This window comes from Pleurodeles waltl, chromosome 1_2 (assembly GCF_031143425.1).
Source record: "Pleurodeles waltl isolate 20211129_DDA chromosome 1_2, aPleWal1.hap1.20221129, whole genome shotgun sequence".
NCBI lineage: Eukaryota > Metazoa > Chordata > Amphibia > Caudata > Salamandridae > Pleurodeles > Pleurodeles waltl.
The window spans coordinates 902,993,444-903,017,164 of NC_090437.1; the positions used below are offsets into that span (position 1 = coordinate 902,993,444).

A 23,721-nucleotide genomic window follows, 5' to 3' on the forward strand; every position below is an offset into this window, starting at 1 on the left:
CCCGCCATCTATCAATGCTACGCTGGTCAATGTGAAGACAATAATTCACCATATGGATAATAAAATGATGACGGTCCATCCGGGGATGGGCAAATGTGAGAAATGCCACTGTGGCTTTCCAAGAAAGAGGCAATAACATATCTACTGTCACAGTGAAGATAAACTCAGACTCGCAAAGAGTATTACAGACAGAATTGAAGATACACTAATCACTTGGAGATTTTTAATTTAGAATAAAGTATCTACAGCGGTCAGGAGCTTGACTTTAGAAGCAGATACATTCTGCAAGCCTGATGTTCATCTTTGCAGGCAAGGGTCGGCACACAGCTGGACTAAGCACAGGAGGGGGTAAAGTGCTTTAAAACTATCTTTAGGCTGCGGAGGCTGTGAGCCAATATGCCGCTCATGGAACTCCGTCAATACCACTGGGAACACAGTAACTGGACAGACTTATTAGATCTAATTCACATTTCCAGCGTGAACTCGAGCAGCAGAGTTATGATGTCTAAGGAATGAGTATGTAAGCATTAGTGCCCAGTGAAGTTGAAAACCAGGGTGAAGAAAAGGAAAAGTGCTTGGGATCCGCATCAGGGCAGATGTCATTCTTATAAAGCTGCTTATTTTGTTTGTTCAACTGATGTTGATTTTATATGCCAAGAGACAACCTGCTTTCACAGAAAAAAATCGTAAGGGCTGAAAGATGTCATTTGTGATGTGTTTGGGCACTACAAATCTGAGCCTGATTTCTTACTCCTCAATAAATAATTCAGGGTTTATTATTTTTAAGAGAATTCATTATTCACAGTAAATTTACATAACCTTTTCAGCAAAATGGAATCTACTTTTGTGGCAAGATCCCTGCCACAATATAAAACATACGAAGTCTAACTGTAATCTAATCTAACAGCTCTCAAAAGAGTGTATTTTCTTTAATTTATCGTTTGTAAAAGGAGTAAACAAGAATACCTGAGCAATTTTTAGAAGGTGCAGGCAAAACATATTTTTAGTTGTATGCTTTGTGTGACTTAAGTTCAACTTTGGAGTTGAGGAAAAGGGTACCCCACTGCATTCTATTGCGGGTGGAGTGCCGGTTATAACTTTGGTGGAAAAGCTGAATTACAACCCATCAAAGCATGACTCAGCATCATGTTGGAGGTATATCAGCTTCTATTAAAAAGTAGTTTACACAGCAAATATTTTGACAAAAATGTGTTCCATTAACAAGCCTAGGTAATATGCTGCATGAAGAAAGAAAACACCAGTTTATTTTCAGTCTAATTTCAGAAATGTTGCTTACTTCAAAACAAAGGTTACTACGGATTTTATTGGCAGGTATTTTAAAATTAGTTTCACAGAGTTTCAGAATAAACTGTCGGATATCTAACCGAAGGGTGTTTAATTTCTCTTTTAAAAGAATAAATTAGTATACTCATAATGTATAGCTAGGCTACATTGTATTCTATCAGACGCTTCTTTTTCCAACAATAAAGCTCTAAATCTCACGCAAACTGTGAAACTGAAGAGGAATATCCTTGCTACAAAAAGTAAGTTTGAAGCTCCGCGCGATTACAACGGGCAGTTATATTCTTTCCGATAACTGGAGCTCTGTACACAAAGCGATGCCTGAAATACCCAATTACAGACTCGACCAAGCATCGCAAATATTTATGGAATGTTCATGCCGCATGTGAAAGGCATTAACAGCTATGAGGTGCTCGCCAAGTGTCCGCCAGTCATATCAAAACAACGGCCAAGTTCAACACTAAGGCCTACAAAGGTCTGGCCAATCATTCATGTGACAATTCCTCTCCTAATCTGCTTGGACATCAAAAGCCAAACTCATCTTTGATCTCTGTGATGTCAAGGCTTCATACTTCTCCCCTGCACGCATATAATGAACAGCCTCCTACAGTACTTTCCCGTATATATCTGTGGTTCTAGCAAGATCAGTAATATTTTCATCAGTGGCAGTGAATACCTCATGCACGAATCAGAAAATACACAACTGATAGAATTTGGGTGACTACCTCACAAATCATGTATAACAGATGTCACAACATTTCGTTTGGCCTCAAATTAACTGAATTAATTGCAAATAGAGAGCTGCAAACAATGTTATAAATCAAGTTCCAAATTGAACCAGACTGTTGAACCAGCTTTAAAAAATTCAGAAAGATTTGGGCTAAAAAGTAGAACTTTTGCGTCTAAAACAGATTAAAAGACTGAGAGGAAGCAGTTGAAAAGAAAAAGCAAACTGGTAAATCATAGGTGAAGCCAAAGAAAAGCTCAGTAATTTGTTCATAAACTGAGATTGCCAGAATATTATTCAGTACTCAAGATTATGCTTAGAGCCCCTCAATGGACAGCGGCTCATCTGGGATACAGTCTATGCGCTAACATAGCATAAATATCGAAGCTTGTGAATTGCATGCTTTTCGATAGAAGAGTTATGCTTGAGGAATTGATGTTGAGGTCAGAGATACAGAAAGTGTGAAGTTTTGGGTTTGGAACCCAACATGTTTGACGAACCTATTGAAGACTGAGTAGGTCTGTAGCGTAAGCACAGTTACAGTGACCTTGTATAGTGAACAGGACATGACTCGAGGCACATATTATGGATTGCACGGTAGTGGGTGAGGCTATATAGGCTGCACAATTATAGCTGACAGGAAGGCAGCCTTAGGGACTTGTCTGATTGTGCCTAACAATTCATGAGACACTACTCCTTTCTTAGATACACAAGTTCATCATGATGAAGTGCTTCAGTATTTATTCACCTCATCCCAATGGTGAATTTTAAAGACTTCGAATATTTTGTATATGAAGGAGATTGGTTCTCGCCCTTAAGTACATTGAATTTTATAGGCACATATGTAGGAACAGCATCTGTCGTGTGAGATGACAACGAGTATTTAACCTGATGTTGGCTGTGCAGGCTGTGGCCACCTTTAGCTTCCATTGATGGTGTCTGACTGCTCACAATAGAGTCACTGTATTGGTGAACAGCGACGGACATGGTTTTCTGGATCTTGGAGTTATGACAATAAAACAAACTTGTTTTTATTGAATTAGAGATATTTTCGGCCAAGACTGGATAGAGATTTTTGGATATTCGATTTTGAACAAATCAGTAATACGTTCAGTGTGGAAGGGCAAGATGGAAAGCAAGTGGTCCAAATAATAAAATCGGATCATCTACTTGTTTCCAGTTTGAAATTACAAGATATAAATTGCAATCTTCAAGCATCATGTTTAGGCCTTAGTTTTGTAAGGTAAAGAGTTTTTGGGAGGTGCCACTATTCCTATCTAGGGGAGGTTTTTGAGCACTTACAGGTGTTTGTTAAAGGGCATCAGGGTGAGATGGGTGGTACATGTGATGGAGCTATGAATGTGATGGAATGCTTACAGGTGGACAGGAAACCAATGGCTAAAAACATTTGGGGTATACACTTACATTTATTCAGATGTAAATGTACTCCTCTAGTTACAGCTTCAAACATGGGAGTACCTTTCAAGTAATACAGATAAACAGCAAGGAAACCTGCAGTCTAACCTGTGAATTTCAGGGTTAACAGAAATGAAAATGTCACTTACCCAGTGTACATCTGTTCGTGGCATCAGTCGCAGTAGATTCGCATGTTCTGCAATAGCTCGCCATCTGGTGTTGGGCCGGAGTGTTACAAGTTGTTTTTCTTCGAAGAAGTCTTTCGAGTCACGGGACCGAGTGACTCCTCCTTTTGTCTCCATTGCGCATGGGCGTCGACTCCATCTTCGATTGTTTTTCCCCGCAGAGGGTGAGGTAGGAGTTGAATTGTAGTAATAGTGCCCATGCAATGGAGTGACTAAGTATGCACCTATTTAAGGTTGAGATGATACATATATAAATAATTGAAGGTAACTTCCAAACTGCTACAGGCTCCCGGGGAGGCGGGTGGGCACATGCGAATCTACTGCGACTGATGCCACGAACAGATGTACACTGGGTAAGTGACATTTTCAGTTCGATGGCATCTGTCGCTGTAGATACCCATGTTCTGCAATAGACTAGTAAGCAGTTATTTCCCCAAAAGCGGTGGATCAGCCTGTAGGAGTGGAAGTAGTCTGAAATAATGTCCTTAAAACAGCTTGACCTACTGTGGCTTGTTGTGCGGATAACACGTCTACACAGTAGTGCTTGGTGAATGTGTGAGGCGTAGACCATGTGGCTGCCTTACATATTTCTTGCATTGGGATGTTTCCTAGAAAGGCCATGGTAGCACCTTTCTTTCTGGTTGAGTGTGCCCTTGGTGTAATGGGCAGCTGTCGTTTAGCTTTAAGGTAGCAGATTTGGATGCATTTAACTATCCATCTGGCTATACCTTGTTTTGAAATTGGGTTTCCTGCATGAGGTTTTTGAAATGCAATAAAGAGTTGTTTAGTCTTTCTGATGTTCTTTGTTCTGTCAATGTAATACATTAATGCTCTTTTGACATCTAATGTATGTAGTGCCCTTTCAGCTACGGTATCTGGCTGTGGAAAGAACACTGGAAGTTCCACTGTTTGATTTAGATGGAACGGTGAAATAACCTTTGGCAAAAATTTAGGATTGGTCCTTAGGACGACTTTATTTTTGTGTAGTTGTATAAAAGGTTCCTGTATAGTAAACGCCTGAATCTCGCTTACTCTTCTCAGGGAAGTAATGGCGATGAGAAATGCCACCTTCCAGGTTAGGAACTGTATGTCGCAGGAGTGCATGGGTTCAAAAGGTGGACCCATAAGTCTAGTTAGGACAACATTTAGGTTCCATGAAGGAACAGGTAGTGTTCTTGGTGGTATAATTCTCCTAAGGCCCTCCATGAATGCTTTAATGACTGGTATTTTATATAGGGAAGTTGAATAGGTAGTCTGCAGGTATGCAGATATTGCTGCAAGGTGAATCTTAATGGAAGAGAAAGCTAGGTTAGATTTTTGTAAGTGAAGCAAGTAACCCACTACATGTTCTGGAGTTGTGTGTAATGGTTGTATTTGATTAATATGGCAGTAGCAAACAAACCTCTTCCATTTACTTGCATAGCAGTGCCTGGTGGATGGCCTTCTTGCTTGTTTTATGACTTCCATGCATTCTTGGGTAAGTTGTAAGTGCCCGAATTCTAGGATTTCAGGAGCCAGATTGCTAGATTCAGCGATGCTGGATCTGGGTGTCTGATCTTTTGGTTGTGCTGTGTCAACAGATCTGGCCTGTTGGGCAATTTGATGCAGGGTACCACTGATAGGTCTAGCAGCGTTGTGTACCAGGGTTGCCTTGCCCAAGTTGGTGCTATCAATATGAGTTTGAGTTTGCTTTGACTGAGTTTGTTTACCAGGTAAGGAAGGAGAGGGAGAGGAGGAAAAGCGTAAGCAAATATCCCTGACCAGTTCATCCATAGGGCATTGCCTTGGGATTGTTTGTGTGGGTATCTGGATGCGAAGTTTTGGCATTTTGCGTTCTCCCTTGTCGCAAACAAGTCTATCTGAGGTGTTCCCCAGAGTTTGAAATAAGTGTTCAGTATTTGGGGGTGAATTTCCCATTCGTGGACCTGTTGGTGATCTCGAGAGAGATTGTCTGCGAGTTGATTTTGTATCCCTGGTATAAACTGTGCAATTAGGCGAATTTGGTTGTGAATTGCCCAATGCCAAATTTTTTGTGCTAGCAGGCTTAACTGCGTGGAGTGCGTCCCTCCCTGCTTGTTTAGATAATACATTGTTGTCATGTTGTCTGTTTTGACGAGAATGTATTTGTGAACTATTATTGGTTGGAAAGCTTTTAGTGCTTGAAAAACTGCTAGAAGTTCTAGGTGATTGATATGCAGTTTTGTTTGATGTACGTTCCATTGTCCTTGTATGCTGTGTTGATTGAGGTGTGCTCCCCACCCTGTCATGGAAGCATCTGTTGTTATTACGTATTGTGGCACTGGGTCTTGGAAAGGCCGCCCCTTGTTTAAATTTATGTTGTTCCACCACAGAAGCGAGAGGTAAGTTTGGCGGTCTATTAACACCAGATCTAGAAGGTGACCCTGTGCTTGAGACCACTGTGATGCTAGGCATTGTTGTAAGGGCCTCATGTGCAGTCTTGCGTTTGGGACAATGGCTATGCATGATGACATCATGCCTAGGAGTTGTAATACCATCTTTGCCTGTATCTTTTGTGTTGGATACATGCGTTGTATGATGGTGTTGAAATTTTGAATTCTTTGTGGACTCGGAGTGGCTACTCCTTTTGATGTGTCTATTATGGCTCCCAGGTATTGTTGTACCTTGCGTGGCAGAATTTTGGATTTTGTGAAATTGACGGTGAACCCTAGTTTGAAGAGGGTTTGTATGATATGATTTGTGTGATTTGAGCACTCTATTAACGAATGGGCTTTGATTAGCCAGTCGTCTAGATATGGGAACACATGTATTTGCTGCCTTCTTATGTGTGCTGCGACCACTGCTAGACATTTGGTAAAGACTCTTGGTGCGGTTGTTAATCCGAAAGGCAGTACCTTGAATTGGTAATGTATTCCTTTGAATACAAACCTTAGGTATTTCCTGTGCGATGGGTGTATTGGTATATGGAAATAAGCATCCTTGAGGTCTAAAGTTGCCATGTAGTCGTGCAGTTTTAGCAATGGCAATACTTCTTGTAGTGTGACCATGTGGAAGTGGTCTGATTTGATGAAAGTGTTCACTACTCTGAGGTCTAGGATTGGTCTCAGCGTTTTGTCCTTCTTTGGTATCAGAAAGTACAGTGAGTAAACTCCTGTGTTTATTTGTGTGTTTGGCACTAATTCGATTGCATTCTTTTGCAATAGTGCCTGCACTTCTATCTCCAGGAGATTGGAATGGTGTGTTGTTAAATTTTGTGCTTTTGGTGGTATGTTTGGAGGGAATTGTAGAAATTCTATGCAATAACCATGTTGGATAATTGCTAGAACCCAAGTGTCTGTAGTGATTTCCTCCCATGCTTTGTAATGATGACCTATTCTTCCCCCCACTGGTGTTGTGTGGAGGGGGTGAGTGACATGTGAGTCATTGTTTAGTAGTAGGGGTTTTTGGGCTTTGAAATCTCCCTCTATTTCTAGGGAATTGCCCTCCTCTATATTGTCCCCGAAAACCTCCTCTATACTGTCCCTGGTAAGTGTACGGTGTTGCTTGTGAGGTGCTGGCTTGTGTGCTTTGACCACGAAACCCCCCTCGAAAGGGCGTTTTACGGAATGTGCTGTAATTCCCTCTGCTCTGCGGGGAGTAGAGTGCGCCCATGGCTTTGGCAGTGTCTGTATCTTTTTTGAGTTTCTCAATCGCTGTGTCCACTTCTGGACCGAACAGTTCTTTTTCATTAAAAGGCATATTGAGAACTGCTTGTTGAATCTCTGGTTTAAATCAAGACGTTCGGAGCCATGCATGCCTTCTGATAGTTACAGATGTATTAATTGTCCGTGCAGCTGTATCTGCAGCGTCCATGGAGGAACGGATCTGGTTGTTGGAGATGGTCTGTCCCTCCTCAACCACTTGTTTTGCCCTATTTTGGAAGTCTTTGGGCAGATGTTCAATGAGATGTTGCATCTCGTCCCAGTGGGCTCTGTCATAGCGCGCAAGTAGTGCCTGGGAGTTCGCGATGCGCCACTGGTTTGCAGCTTGTGCTGCGACTCTCTTACCAGCTGCATCGAATTTGCGGCTTTCTTTATCTGGGGGTGGTGCATCTCCAGATGTGTGAGAGTTGGCCCTTTTCCTAGCTGCTCCTACAACAACAGAGTCTGGTGGCAGCTGTGTTGTGATGAAAGCCGGGTCCTTGGTGTGATTGCCCTACTTTTGACCGGGTCCTTAAATATGTCTTTTGCGTGCCGGAGCATACCAGGGAGCATAGGCAGGCTTTGGTAGGAGCTGTGGGTGGAGGAGAGTGTGTTGAACAAGAAATCATCCTCGACCTGTTCTGAGTGGAGGCTTACGTTGTGAAATTGTGCTGCTCTAGCCACCACCTGAGAGTACGCGGTGCTGTCTTCTGGTGGAGATGGTTTTGTAGGGTATGCCTCTGGGCTGTTATCTGACACTGGGGCGTCGTATAGGTCCCATGCGTCCTGGTCTTGGTCACCCTGGCTCATGGTGGTGTGAGCTGGGGAGTGTGATGGCGTTTGTGCTGGTGAAACGTTAATCACGGGCGGAGGAGAGGGTGGTGGTGTAACTCTTTTCACCACTTTTGGTTGTGGTGCTTGTTCCGTCTGGAACTCCAACCTTCTCTTTCTCCTAATGGGGGGAAGGGTGCTTATTTTTCCTGTCCCCTGCTGAATGAAGATACGCTTTTGCGTATGGTCCACATCAGTTGCTTGTAGCTCTTCCTCAAACCTATGCTTTTGCATTTGGGAGGTTAGCGAGTGCTCTTCTGTATAAGAGCCCGAAGCTGGGTCGCTTGCAGTTTGTTTCGGCATCGAAACTTTGTCTGCGTGTTTTTTCGGCTCCGAGGTGACTTTTTTCCTTTTCGGGGCCGAAACCTCTCGGCGTCGATCTGTTTCGGTGCCGCTGTCTCGGCGTCGAGCCGTGTCCACACCGGCATCTCGGTGTCGAGGCTTGTCTCCAGCACTTTCTCGGTCCCGAGAAGGCTGCGTGCCGGTGTCTCGACCGGAGTCGGACGATCTCGGCACTGTTTGGGCCTTTTTCGGTGCCGACGGTCGGTCACCGAATTTATGGGTCGAGCCATGGCCTGGTGGCAGTGGCGTCCCCTGGGCCTTGTAAATGTTTCTTTGTGTGGTTTTCGACGTCTTACTCACGGTTTGTGTATCGTCGAATCCTTCGGAGTCTGAGTCTTGGATCGAGAAGGTACCTTCCTCTTCCTGTTCCTCGAACTCCCGTCGGGCTGTCGGTGCGGACGCCATTTGAAGTCTTCTGGCTCGACGGTCTCGGAGTGTTTTTCGGGACCGGAACGCACGACAGGCCTCGCAGGTGTCTTCGCTGTGCTCAGGTGACAGGCACAGGTTGCAGACCAAGTGTTGGTCTGTGTAGGGGTATTTATTGTGGCATTTGGGGCAGAAACGGAACGGGGTCCGTTCCATCGGCGTTCCTCAGCACGCGGTCGGGCCGACCAGGCCCCGACGGAGGATCGAAAAACTACCCCGAAGGGCACCGGAGCTCTTCGATCTTCGATGCGGTGTTGAATCTAAGTACGCCGATCCCGAACGCAACAATACCGACGAAAATCTTCCGAAATTAACTATTTTTTCCGTTCCGAAACTCGGAGCGACAGGAACACGTCCGAACCCGATGGCGGAAAAAAAACAATCGAAGATGGAGTCGACGCCCATGCGCAATGGAGACAAAAGGAGGAGTCACTCGGTCCCGTGACTCGAAAGACTTCTTCGAAGAAAAACAACTTGTAACACTCCGGCCCAACACCAGATGGCGAGCTATTGCAGAACATGCGTATCTACAGCGACAGATGCCATCGAACATACAGTTCGGTTGTGGTCGTATTCACTAAGTACAGCAAACATGCTGGAAGTGAGACAGTAGAGGCCTCGTGTTTTGGGGACTTGTAAAGGCTTCACACTTCTCAGAAATGACGGGCAAAGAAGGAAATCACTAAATTCTAGGTACTTAACCCAAGACTCAAACATAAAGTCAACAGCATAAAATGACACACGAGCACGTGTTGCAAGAAATCTGCTTGCAATGTCAGAGGAACAACCTCCTTTCAGAAGATTATTCACAGAACCAACAGTGGACCAAAAATTGAATACCAAAAGCACGGTGTAAGGAAATGCCTCCTTGGCATGGTTGCCCCCTGACTTTTTGCCTTTGCTGATGCTATGTTTACAATTGAAAGTGTGCTGAGGCCTGCTAACCAGGCCCCAGCACCAGTGTTCTTTCCCTAACCTGTACTTTTGTATCCACAATTGGCAGACCCTGGCATCCAGATAAGTCCCTTGTAACTGGTACTTCTAGTACCAAGGGCCCTGATGCCAAGGAAGGTCTCTAAGGGCTGCAGCATGTCTTATGCCACCCTGGAGACCTCTCACTCAGCACAGACACACTGCTTGCCAGCTTGTGTGTGCTAGTGAGGACAAAACGAGTAAGTCGACATGACACTCCCCTCAGGGTGCCATGCCAGCCTCTCACTGCCTATGCAGTATAGGTAAGACACCCCTCTAGCAGGCCTTACAGCCCTAAGGCAGGGTGCACTATACCATAGGTGAGGGTACCAGTGCATGAGCATGGTACCCCTACAGTGTCTAAACAAAACCTTAGACATTGTAAGTGCAGGGTAGCCATAAGAGTATATGGTCTGAGAGTTTGTCAAACACGAACTCCACAGCACCATAATGGCTACACTGAAAACTGGGAAGTTTGGTATCAAACTTCTCAGCACAATAAATGCACACTGATGCCAGTGTACATTTTATTGCAAAATACACCCCAGAGGGCACCTTAGAGGTGCCCCCTGAAACTTAACCGACTATCTGTGTAGGCTGACTAGTTCCAGCAGCCTGCCACACTAGAGACATGTTGCTGGCCCCATGGGGAGAGTGCCTTTGTCACTCTGAGGCCAGTAACAAAGCCTGCACTGGGTGGAGATGCTAACACCTCCCCCAGGCAGGAGCTGTAACACCTGGCGGTGAGCCTCAAAGGCTCACCCCTTTGTCACAGCACCGCAGGACACTCCAGCTAGTGGAGTTGCCCGCCCCCTCCGGCCCGGCCCCCACTTTTGGCGGCAAGGCCGGAGAAAATAATGAGAATAACAAGGAGGAGTCACTGGCCAGTCAGGACAGCCCCTAAGGTGTCCTGAGCTGAGGTGACTCTGACTTTTAGAAATCCTCCATCTTGCAGATGGAGGATTCCCCCAATAGGGTTAGGATTGTGACCCCCTCCCCTTGGGAGGAGGCACAAAGAGGGTGTACCCACCCTCAGGGCTAGTAGCCATTGGCTACTAACCCCCCAGACCTAAACACGCCCCTAAATTTAGTATTTAAGGGCTACCCTGAACCCTAGAAAATTAGATTCCTGCAAACTACAAGAAGAAGGACTGCCCAGCTGAAAACCCCTGCAGAGGAAGACCAGAAGACGACAACTGCCTTGGCTCCAGAAACTCACCGGCCTGTCTCCTGCCTTCCAAAGATCCTGCTCCAGCGACGCCTTCCAAAGGGACCAGTGACCTCGACATCCTCTGAGGACTGCCCCTGCTTCGAAAAGACAAGAAACTCCCGAGGACAGCGGACCTGCTCCAAGAAAGGCTGCAACTTTGTTTCCAGCAGCCTTGAAAGAACCCTGCAAGCTCCCCGCAAGAAGCGTGAGACTTGCAACACTGCACCCGGCGACCCCGACTCGGCTGGTGGAGATCCAACACCTCAGGAGGGACCCCGGGACTACTCTGATACTGTGAGTACAAAAACCTGTCCCCCCTGAGCCCCCACAGCGCCGCCTGCAGAGGGAATCCCGAGGCTTCCCCTGACCGCGACTCTCTGAAACCTAAGTCCCGACGCCTGGAACAGACCCTGCACCCGCAGCCCCCAGGACCTGAAGGACTGAACTTTCACTGGAGAAGTGACCCCCAGGAGTCCCTCTCCCTTGCCCAGGTGGAGGTTTCCCCGAGGAACCCCCCCCTTGCCTGCCTGCAGCGCTGAAGAGATCCCGTGATCTCTCATTGACTAACATTGCGAACCCGACGCTTGTTTCTACACTGCACCCGGCCGCCCCCGCGCCGCTGAGGGTGAAATTTCTGTGTGGGCTTGTGTCCCCCCCGGTGCCCTACAAAACCCCCCTGGTCTGCCCTCCGAAGACGCGGGTACTTACCTGCAAGCAGACCGGAACCGGGGCACCCCCTTCTCTCCATTCTAGCCTATGCGTTTTGGGCACCGCTTTGAACTCTGCACCTGACCGGCCCTGAGCTGCTGGTGTGGTGACTTTGGGGTTGCTCTGAACCCCCAACGGTGGGCTACCTTGGACCAAGAACTGAACCCTGTAAGTGTCTTACTTACCTGGTAAAACTAACAAAAACTTACCTCCCCCAGGAACTGTGAAAATTGCACTGTGTCCACTTTTAAAGTAGCTATTTGTCAATAACTTGAAAAGTATACATGCAATTGAAATGATTCAAAGTTCCTAATGTACTTACCTGCAATACCTTTCAAACAAGATATTACATGTTAAATTTGAACCTGTGGTTCTTAAAATAAACTAAGAAAATATATTTTTCTATACAAAACCTATTGGCTGGATTTGTCTCTGAGTGTGTGTACCTCATTTATTGTCTATGTGTATGTACAACAAATGCTTAACACTACTCCTTGGATAAGCCTACTGCTCGACCACACTACCACAAAATAGAGCATTAGTATTATCTATTTTTACCACTATTCTACCTCTAAGGGGAACCCTTGGACTCTGTGCATGCTATTCCTTACTTTGAAATAGCACATACAGAGCCAACTTCCTACATTGGTGGATCAGCGGTGGGGTACAAGACTTTGCATTTGCTGGACTACTCAGCCAATACCTGATCACACGACAAATTCCAAAATTGTCATTAGAAATTGATTTTTGCAATTTGAAAAGTTTTCTAAATTCTTAAAAGACCTGCTAGGGCCTTGTGTTAGATCCTGTTTAGCATTTCTTTTAGAGTTTAAAAGTTTGTAAAAGTTTGAATTAGATTCTAGAACCAGTTGTAGATTCTTAAAAGGTATTCCAACTTTTAGAAGCAAAATGTCTAGCACAGATGTGACTGTGGTGGAACTCGACACCACACCTTACCTCCATCTTAAGATGAGGGAGCTAAGGTCACTCTGTAAAATAAAGAAAATAACAATGGGCCCCAAACCTACCAAAATACAGCTCCAGGAGCTTCTGGCAGAGTTTGAAAAGGCCAACCCCTCTGAGGGTGGCAACTCAGAGGAAGAAGATAGTGACTTGGAGGAAAATTCCCCCCTACCAGTCCTATCTAGGGAGAACAGGGTCCCTCAAACCCTGACTCCAAAAATAATAGTCAGAGATGCTGGTTCCCTCACAGGAGAGACCAACACCTCTGAAATCACTGAGGATAACCCCAGTGAAGAGGACATCCAGTTAGCCAGGATGGCCAAAAGATTGGCTTTGGAAAGACAGATCCTAGCCATAGAGAGGGAAAGACAAGAGATGGGCCTAGGACCCATCAATGGTGGCAGCAACATAAATAGGGTCAGAGATTCTCCTGACATGTTGAAAATCCCTAAAGGGATTGTAACTAAATATGAAGATGGTGATGACATCACCAAATGGTTCACAGCTTTTGAGAGGGCTTGTGTAACCAGAAAAGTGAACAGATCTCACTGGGATGCTCTCCTTTGGGAAATGTTCACAGGAAAGTGTAGGGATAGACTCCTCACACTCTCTGGACAAGATGCAGAATCTTATGACCTCATGAAGGGTACCCTGATTGAGGGCTTTGGATTCTCCACTGAGGAGTATAGGATTAGATTCAGGGGGGCTCAAAAATCCTCGAGCCAGACCTGGGTTGACTTTGTAGACTACTCAGTGAAAACACTAGATGGTTGGATTCAAGGCAGTGGTGTAAGTAATTATGATGGGCTGTACAATTTATTTGTGAAAGAACACCTATTGAGTAATTGTTTCAATGATAAACTGCATCAGCATCTGGTAGACCTAGGACCAATTTCTCCCCAAGAATTGGGAAAGAAGGCGGACCATTGAGTCAAGACAAGGGTGTCCAAGACTTCAACAGGGGGTGACCAAAAGAAAGGGGTCACAAAGACTCCCCAGGGGAAGGGTGATGAGACAACCAAAACTAAAAATAGTAAAGAGTCTTCTACAGGCCCCCAAAAACCTGCACAGGAGGGTGGGCCCAGAGCCTCTTCACAAAACAATGGGTACAAGGGTAAAAACTTTGATCCCAAAAAGGCCTGGTGTCATAGCTGTAAACAGCATGGACACCAAACCGGATACAAGGCCTGTCCCAAGAAAGGTTCCACTCCAAACTCCCATCCAGGTAACACTGGTATGGCTAGTCTCCAAGTGGGATCAACAGTGTGCCCAGAGCAAATCAGGGTCCACACTGAAGCTACTCTAGTTTCTGAGGGTGGGGTGGATTTAGCCACACTAGCTGTCTGGCCGCCTAACATGCAAAAATACAGACAGCAACTCTTAATTAATGGGACTAGAATAGAGGGCCTGAGGGATACAGGTGCCAGTGTCACCATGGTGACAGAGAAACTGGTTTCCCCTGGCCAATACCTGACTGGAAAAACTTACACAGTCACCAACGCTGACAATCAGAGAAAAGTACATCCCATGGCAATGGTTACTTTAGAATGGGGAGGGGTCAATGGCCTGAAACAGGTGGTGGTCTCCTCAAATATCCCAGTGGACTGTCTGCTTGGAAATGACCTGGAGTCCTCAGCATGGGCTGAGGTAGAACTAAAAACCCATGCAGCAATGCTGGGTATCCCTGAACTGGTGTGTGTGAAAACAAGAGCACAGTGCAAGGCACAGGGTGAACAAGTAGAGCTGGAGTCTGGAAGAATGGCCCAGCCTACCAAGAGGAAAGGAAGGTCAGTTGGGAAACCAACTGCAACACAGCAAAAGAAAGGGAACCTCTCTTCTCAGGAAGAAGTTCTGCCCTCTGAGGGAACTGAGCCTTTGGAGCTTGAACCTTATCAGGTTGAGCTCTTAGGCCCAGGGGGACCCTCAAGGGAGGAGCTGTGTAAGGGACAAGAAACCTGTCCCTCTCTTGAAGGCCTTAGGCAGCAAGCTGCTGAAGAGTCCAAGGGCAAGAAAAATGGAACACATAGGGTCTATTGGGAAGATGGACTCCTGTACACTGAGGCCAGAGACCCCAAACCTGGTGCCACTAGGAGAGTGGTAGTGCCTCAGCTGTTCAGAGAGTTCATCCTAACATTGGCCCATGACATTCCCCTTGCTGGACATTTGGGACAAACCAAGACGTGGGAGAGGCTAGTCAACCACTTCTACTGGCCCAATATGTCCAACATGGTTAAGGAGTTTTGCCTCTCCTGCCCCACCTGTCAAGCCAGTGGTAAGACAGGTGGGCATCCAAAGGCCCCCCTCATTCCACTTCCAGTGGTGGGGGTTCCCTTTGAAAGAGTGGGTGTGGACATAGTTGGTCCACTAGAACCTCCCACAGCCTCAGGAAATATGTATATCCTGGTAGTAGTGGATCATGCTACCAGGTATCCTGAAGCTATTCCCCTTAGGTCGACTACTGCCCCTGCAGTAGCCAAGGCCCTCATTGGTATCTTTACCAGAGTGGGTTTCCCTAAGGAGGTGGTGTCTGACAGAGGTACCAACTTCATGTCAGCATACCTAAAACACATGTGGAATGAGTGTGGAGTGACTTACAAATTCACTACACCATACCATCCACAAACTAATGGCTTAGTTGAGAGATTCAACAAGACATTAAAAGGCATGATCATGGGGCTCCCAGAAAAGCTCAAAAGGAGATGGGATGTCCTCTTGCCATGTCTGCTTTTCGCTTACAGAGAGGTGCCACAGAAGGGAGTAGGATTCTCACCCTTTGAACTTCTGTTTGGTCATCCTGTAAGGGGACCACTTGCTCTTGTTAAAGAAGGCTGGGAGAGACCTCTTCATGAGCCTAAACAAGACATAGTGGACTATGTACTTGGCCTTCGCTCTAGAATGGCAGAGTACATGGAAAAGGCAACCAAAAACCTTGAGGCCAGCCAACAGCTCCAGAAGTTTTGGTATGACCAAAAGGCTGCACTGGTTGAGTTCCAACCAGGACAGAAAGTCTGGGTTCTGGAGCCTGTGGCTCCCAGGGCACTCCAGGACAAATGGAGTGGCCCTTACCCAGTGCTAGAAAGGAAGAGTCAGGTCACCTACCTGGTGGACCTGGGCACAAGCAGGAGCCCCAAGAGGGTGATCCATGTGAACCGCCTTAAGCTCTTCCATGACAGGGCTGATGTAAATCTGTTGATGGTAACAGATGAGGATCAGGAGGCAGAGAGTGAACCTCTCCCTGATCTTCTGTCATCAGACCCAAAAGATGGCTCAGTAGATGGAGTGATCTACTCAGACACCCTCTCTAGCCAACAGCAAGCTGATTGTAGGAGAGTCCTACAACAGTTTCCTGAACTCTTCTCCTTAACCCCTGGTCAGACACCCCTGTGTACCCATGATGTGGACACAGGAGACAGCATGCCTGTCAAAAACAAAATCTTTAGACAGTCTGACCATGTTAAGGAAAGCATCAAGGTGGAAGTCCACAAGATGCTGGAATTGGGAGTAATTGAGCGCTCTGACAGCCCCTGGGCTAGCCCAGTGGTCTTAGTCCCCAAACCTCACACCAAAGATGGAAAGAAAGAGATGAGGTTTTGTGTGGATTACAGAGGGCTCAATTCTGTCACCAAGACAGATGCTCATCCAATTCCTAGAGCTGATGAGCTCATAGATAAATTAGGTGCTGCCCAATTCTTAAGTACCTTTGACTTGACAGCAGGGTACTGGCAAATAAAAATGGCACCTGGAGCAAAAGAGAAAACAGCATTCTCCACACCTGATTGGCATTATCAGTTTACTGTTATGCCCTTTGGTTTAAAGAATGCCCCTGCCACCTTCCAAAGGTTGGTGAATCAAGTCCTTGCTGGCTTGGAGTCCTTTAGCACAGCTTATCTTGATGATATTGCTGTCTTTAGCTCCACCTGGCAGGATCACCTGGTCCACCTGAAGAAGGTTTTGAAGGCTCTGCAATCTGCAGGCCTCTCTATCAAGGCATCCAAATGCCAGATAGGGCAGGGAACTGTGGTTTACTTGGGACACCTTGTAGGTGGAGGCCAAGTTCAGCCACTCCAACCCAAGATCCAGACTATTCTGGACTGGGTAGCTCCAAAAACCCAGACTCAAGTCAGGGCATTCCTTGGCTTGACTGGGTATTATAGGAGGTTTGTGAAGGGATATGGATCCATTGTGACAGCCCTCACTGAACTCACCTCCAAGAAAATGCCCAAGAAAGTGAACTGGACTGTGGAATGCCAACAGGCCTTTGACACCCTGAGACAAGCAATGTGCTCAGAACCAGTTCTAAAAGCTCCAGATTATTCTAAGCAGTTCATTGTGCAGACTGATGCCTCTGAACATGGGATAGGGGTAGTTTTGTCCCAAACAAATGATGATGGCCTTGACCAGCCTGTTGCTTTCATTAGCAGGAGGTTACTCCCCAGGGAGCAGCGTTGGAGTGCCATTGAGAGGGAGGCCTTTGCTGTGGTTTGGTCCCTGAAGAAGCTGAGACCATACCTCTTTGGGACTCACTTCCTAGTTCAAACTGACCACAGACCTCTCAAATGGCTGATGCAAATGAAAGGTGAAAACCCTAAACTGTTGAGGTGGTCCATCTCCCTACAGGGAATGGACTTTATAGTGGAACACAGACCTGGGACTGCCCATGCCAATGCAGATGGCCTTTCCAGGTTCTTCCACTTAGAAAATGAAGACTCTCTTGGGAAAGGTTAGTCTCATCCTCTTTCGTTTGGGGGGGGGGTTGTGTAAGGAAATGCCTCCTTGGCATGGTTGCCCCCTGACTTTTTGCCTTTGCTGATGCTATGTTTACAATTGAAAGTGTGCTGAGGCCTGCTAACCAGGCCCCAGCACCAGTGTTCTTTCCCTAACCTGTACTTTTGTATCCACAATTGGCAGACCCTGGCATCCAGATAAGTCCCTTGTAACTGGTACTTCTAGTACCAAGGGCCCTGATGCCAAGGAAGGTCTCTAAGGGCTGCAGCATGTCTTATGCCACCCTGGAGACCTCTCACTCAGCACAGACACACTGCTTGCCAGCTTGTGTGTGCTAGTGAGGACAAAACGAGTAAGTCGACATGACACTCCCCTCAGGGTGCCATGCCAGCCTCTCACTGCCTATGCAGTATAGGTAAGACACCCCTCTAGCAGGCCTTACAGCCCTAAGGCAGGGTGCACTATACCATAGGTGAGGGTACCAGTGCATGAGCATGGTACCCCTACAGTGTCTAAACAAAACCTTAGACATTGTAAGTGCAGGGTAGCCATAAGAGTATATGGTCTGAGAGTTTGTCAAACACGAACTCCACAGCACCATAATGGCTACACTGAAAACTGGGAAGTTTGGTATCAAACTTCTCAGCACAATAAATGCACACTGATGCCAGTGTACATTTTATTGCAAAATACACCCCAGAGGGCACCTTAGAGGTGCCCCCTGAAACTTAACCGACTATCTGTGTAGGCTGACTAGTTCCAGCAGCCTGCCACACTAGAGACATGTTGCTGGCCCCATGGGGAGAGTGCCTTTGTCACTCTGAGGCCAGTAACAAAGCCTGCACTGGGTGGAGATGCTAATACCTCCCCCAGGCAGGAGCTGTAACACCTGGCGGTGAGCCTCAAAGGCTCACCCCTTTGTCACAGCACCGCAGGACACTCCAGCTAGTGGAGTTGCCCGCCCCCTCCGGCCCGGCCCCCACTTTTGGCGGCAAGGCCGGAGAAAATAATGAGAATAACAAGGAGGAGTCACTGGCCAGTCAGGACAGCCCCTAAGGTGTCCTGAGCTGAGGTGACTCTGACTTTTAGAAATCCTCCATCTTGCAGATGGAGGATTCCCCCAATAGGGTTAGGATTGTGACCCCCTCCCCTTGGGAGGAGGCACAAAGAGGGTGTACCCACCCTCAGGGCTAGTAGCCATTGGCTACTAACCCCCCAGACCTAAACACGCCCCTAAATTTAGTATTTAAGGGCTACCCTGAACCCTAGAAAATTAGATTCCTGCAAACTACAAGAAGAAGGACTGCCCAGCTGAAAACCCCTGCAGAGGAAGACCAGAAGACGACAACTGCCTTGGCTCCAGAAACTCACCGGCCTGTCTCCTGCCTTCCAAAGATCCTGCTCCAGCGACGCCTTCCAAAGGGACCAGTGACCTCGACATCCTCTGAGGACTGCCCCTGCTTCGAAAAGACAAGAAACTCCCGAGGACAGCGGACCTGCTCCAAGAAAGGCTGCAACTTTGTTTCCAGCAGCCTTGAAAGAACCCTGCAAGCTCCCCGCAAGAAGCGTGAGACTTGCAACACTGCACCCGGCGACCCCGACTCGGCTGGTGGAGATCCAACACCTCAGGAGGGACCCCGGGACTACTCTGATACTGTGAGTACAAAAACCTGTCCCCCCTGAGCCCCCACAGCGCCGCCTGCAGAGGGAATCCCGAGGCTTCCCCTGACCGCGACTCTCTGAAACCTAAGTCCCGACGCCTGGAACAGACCCTGCACCCGCAGCCCCCAGGACCTGAAGGACTAAACTTTCACTGGAGAAGTGACCCCCAGGAGTCCCTCTCCCTTGCCCAGGTGGAGGTTTCCCCGAGGAACCCCCCCCTTGCCTGCCTGCAGCGCTGAAGAGATCCCGTGATCTCTCATTGACTAACATTGCGAACCCGACGCTTGTTTCTACACTGCACCCGGCCGCCCCCGCGCCGCTGAGGGTGAAATTTCTGTGTGGGCTTGTGTCCCCCCCGGTGCCCTACAAAACCCCCCTGGTCTGCCCTCCGAAGACGCGGGTACTTACCTGCAAGCAGACCGGAACCGGGGCACCCCCTTCTCTCCATTCTAGCCTATGCGTTTTGGGCACCGCTTTGAACTCTGCACCTGACCGGCCCTGAGCTGCTGGTGTGGTGACTTTGGGGTTGCTCTGAACCCCCAACGGTGGGCTACCTTGGACCAAGAACTGAACCCTGTAAGTGTCTTACTTACCTGGTAAAACTAACAAAAACTTACCTCCCCCAGGAACTGTGAAAATTGCACTGTGTCCACTTTTAAAGTAGCTATTTGTCAATAACTTGAAAAGTATACATGCAATTGAAATGATTCAAAGTTCCTAATGTACTTACCTGCAATACCTTTCAAACAAGATATTACATGTTAAATTTGAACCTGTGGTTCTTAAAATAAACTAAGAAAAGATATTTTTCTATACAAAACCTATTGGCTGGATTTGTCTCTGAGTGTGTGTACCTCATTTATTGTCTATGTGTATGTACAACAAATGCTTAACACTACTCCTTGGATAAGCCTACTGCTCGACCACACTACCACAAAATAGAGCATTAGTATTATCTATTTTTACCACTATTCTACCTCTAAGGGGAACCCTTGGACTCTGTGCATGCTATTCCTTACTTTGAAATAGCACATACAGAGCCAACTTCCTACACACGGTCCATCATTTACCCAAGTACAGAAAAGAAAAATCTGCATTCAAAGAGTGTGCTTCAGGACTTGTGAAAAAAAAGACCTGAAGTCATCATCTACTCCCTTGCACAGGACAGATAACTTTCTAGGGAGAATCCATTACTACATTCTATTACGTGTGCTTTTCGCAACTGCAGAGTCACTCGGTAATGATACTCAGGTGCGTTTAATACACCAAGAAGAAGACTGGGATTCAATCTTTGTCAATCTACTTACAGCAACAAAAAAGAGAAAGGAGGCATCAGGAAACGCAGGTGTTCATAGGTTACAAAATCAGTCAAAACGTCACACTATTTGATAAAGGGATAGCCAATACAATACCCAAATAAATATGTTTCTGGGTTTGTCTCAGGTAATCCACAGCCTGATGCATTAATTTCTCATTTAACAGAAGTTGCATAGCGAACACATACCTGACTCAATGGAATACATGATTTCAGCATTTTTCCCTTTATCCTTGTCCTGGGCTGTTACTTGAAGCACTGCAGATCCTAAAGCTGCGGACTCAAATACTCGGCCTTCGTAGGATGAGCTTGTAAACCAAGGAGCATGGTCGTTGGTGTCACTAACATTTACAATGACTCTAGCAAAGTTGCGCTTGACAGGAACATCTTGATCTCGCACCTAAAACAATGATAGACAAGGGCATTCAATCAAATAACGAGACCTCTACACATCTGTAGTATATTACATACATCATGAGTGTGTTTCTGAAGACTGCATTCAAGAGGTTAGTGGCTTGGAATGAACAGGATAGGATGCCCCTTGCTAAGCTAATGCAGTCCAAAGAACTTTCACACAAGATCTGCCCAAAATATAAATCATGTTTATGAACGATGTATCTATCAAGACTCTTACTACCAGCTATAGGATACAACATACAACCATCACCTGACATTCAGACAGCAGTCAAGGCCGAGAAGGCAAATACTGGTTGACAATTGAATTCTAGGAGTAGCCTTTTCAACGCAGGGGAAAACACTGAACAACAAAAAAATATTTATTCAGGTGTAATTAAGCTCCAGAACTATAAGTCTTATGTAACAGATAAAAAAAAACGCACATATGTATCTATTTAGAAAGCAAGGCAAACGTTTTTAACATCAACTTTAGGACTGAAAGGTCAGTTAACAGGAGCTCTGTGAAAGGTGCCTTTTTAGGTCTGGCCTATGTGACAGCTTAAGCTGTCTGGTGAACTTTGAGTGGGCTTAGAGCCCATCCATTGCCATCTTATTATCGGATAGGTACACAAAAATAAAAACACTGCCTGCATAATTTCGTAGATACATAATCACGCATGACACAGCATTAGTAAATGCTGCCTCATCAGACCTATTTTTGTTTCCTTGTGGCCGTGTTTCACAGCATCTTTTGCTGATGATGTACATCATGGCCAAAACGTATTCACCAAGCCAATAAGTCCCAAAGGCAAAATCTATTGGCTCTACCAATGCTTGTTTTTTCAAGAAGCTAAGTAATGAGTCCCAAGCTTACCGTCACAGTGAGGACATGTTGATGCATTGTCTCATGATCCAACTTTTCAACTACATAGAGGGAGCCAGTACCAGGATCCATGCGGAACTTTTTCAGGCTAGTGGGATCAATACTGCTCTGTAAAGAGTAGATTAATTTGTTCTTCTCATCTCTGTCAGTGGCACTGATCTGTAAGATTTCAGTTTCTGGTATCGTGTCTTCGGGAATGAGCACTTCATAACTGGAAGCAGAGAACTCAGGCCTGTGGTCGTTTATGTCTATCACTTTGATGAACACCTGTCAAGAAAGAGACATTTGCAGTCATTTACCATTTAACAAACTCTGTTTACCAGTGAGTAAAAGATGCAAAAGTTTAACCACATTATTACTTCGGATTTGATGAATACACTTTGTGTACACAAACTGAGAGGATGGCCCCTGATAACAGATGGGAAGAACTTCAAGATGTGGCTCTTTGGGTGAGGCTTCCTCCCTCCCACCACCCTCCCACCCCATGCTTCTTGAGACCCTCAGGGGTGTGTAGCTGCGCTCTACAAAAGCTGGCTGATTGACTGAAGTATGTGAGGTTGGGGCTGTGCAGCTTTGGGAGATATTTGTTTGTAAGATGCCTTCTTTAACCATACGTCATTTGCTTGCATGCAGACAGCAGTACCAACTCCTATCACATGCAACACCACAGTAATTAGGAGGCAGAGGGGACCATAGTATGTGGTAGGGCTAGCTGAATACTACATAATGGAGCATATTTCGTGGCAGTTTTTCTTCATAGCGCTATTATTTTTATATGTTAACACTGTCTGGGCAAAGGTTTTATCTCAAAATGATATGTTTAACACCTAAATAGAGCATTCAACAACTGAAAGGTGACTAGTTAATCTTCGCAAAGGGCCTGCCAGTTTTTGGTAACTTTTGAATTATGTAGAAAATTATGGATTATGTGGCAAGTGTGACAAATCAATAATTATGTGAAAAAATACCACACTGCAGAATTATGCGATTATGGACTACAGGCAGCTCAGCAACCATTCTGCAACTGGTGGAACAACAAATACAATGTATTGTATCCTTCCTGCTATGCTAATACTGCAGACTCTGAAGTATCTGAGTCAATCTGAAGGGGTGTCTGATAGTTTTCTATAGATTTTGCACAAACTCCTAATTGCAGCACTGCAGAGTGTGGCTCTAGTAGACCTACTGTTACAATGGAAAACCAATTAGAAAGGCGACGAGTCAATAAATAACAGACACATGACGCATTTCCGATTTTCTTGAAGAATGGTATGGGATGCCAGTTAGCAGTAAAATAAACGCACATGAATTGTTCCTTCTGTTTTTTTTCTAATCGATATATTTAATGATGTCACTGTTTGGCCCAAAAACACGATCAGGTTTCCTAGGTCCTTCTATACAGCCCCCCAAAAATTCATTAGGTAATCTAATTTGTGAAATTCTAAAAAATGAACATCAACCTATATCTAGAACGTGTATAAGTATTACTTTCAGAAGAAATGACAGGGTAAGCAAAATTAGGAAAAAAAAACTTCTGTATCATAATGTACAGAAAGTATCTGACAAGAAATCATTCATACCAGTGAAACCCACGGGCCTAAAGCCAGTTTTTGAGGGTCAAAACCACAACTGAAGAGGCCATATCGAACTATTTCCAGCAAATTAGACTTGAAATTTTGACTCCATTTGGATTCAACACTTTCTTCTTCCTCCATCAGAATGCCATTGCAAAGGGAGATGATACCAATACGGTATTTAAGGTTCTTCTGCTGCATCACTAACTACCAGGTGATTTAATTCCGGAAATAGCACAGTATACAAAAAAAAAATCTGCTAGAATGTGCGTCAACCTGAATAAACATGGTTCAGATCTCCCCGGCATTAAAACTCACTTCTTCAACTGCTGGCGAAAATTTTTAAAAAAAAAAAAAAATCTCTCGCACGTTACAGGAGGCAGGTTTTGCTATGTGACAAAATTTCCAAAGGTTCATCACTCCAG

General features: G+C 45.8%; 1 protein-coding gene across 6 annotated transcripts in view; it reads right to left on the minus strand.

Moving 5' to 3' along the window:
• The window catches only part of FAT1 (FAT atypical cadherin 1), a 347,884-nt gene that overhangs the window by 193,561 nt on the left and 130,602 nt on the right, over window positions 1-23,721 (minus strand). For all 6 annotated transcript variants that reach the window (XM_069200198.1, XM_069200189.1, XM_069200162.1 and 3 more), the window contains exons 8-9: window positions 21,714-21,989; window positions 20,633-20,843 (exon numbers count right to left, since the gene is read on the minus strand). In XM_069200198.1, coding sequence (XP_069056299.1) covers window positions 20,633-20,843; window positions 21,714-21,989 — 487 coding nt within the window. The remainder of the gene's footprint in view (window positions 1-20,632; window positions 20,844-21,713; window positions 21,990-23,721) is intronic.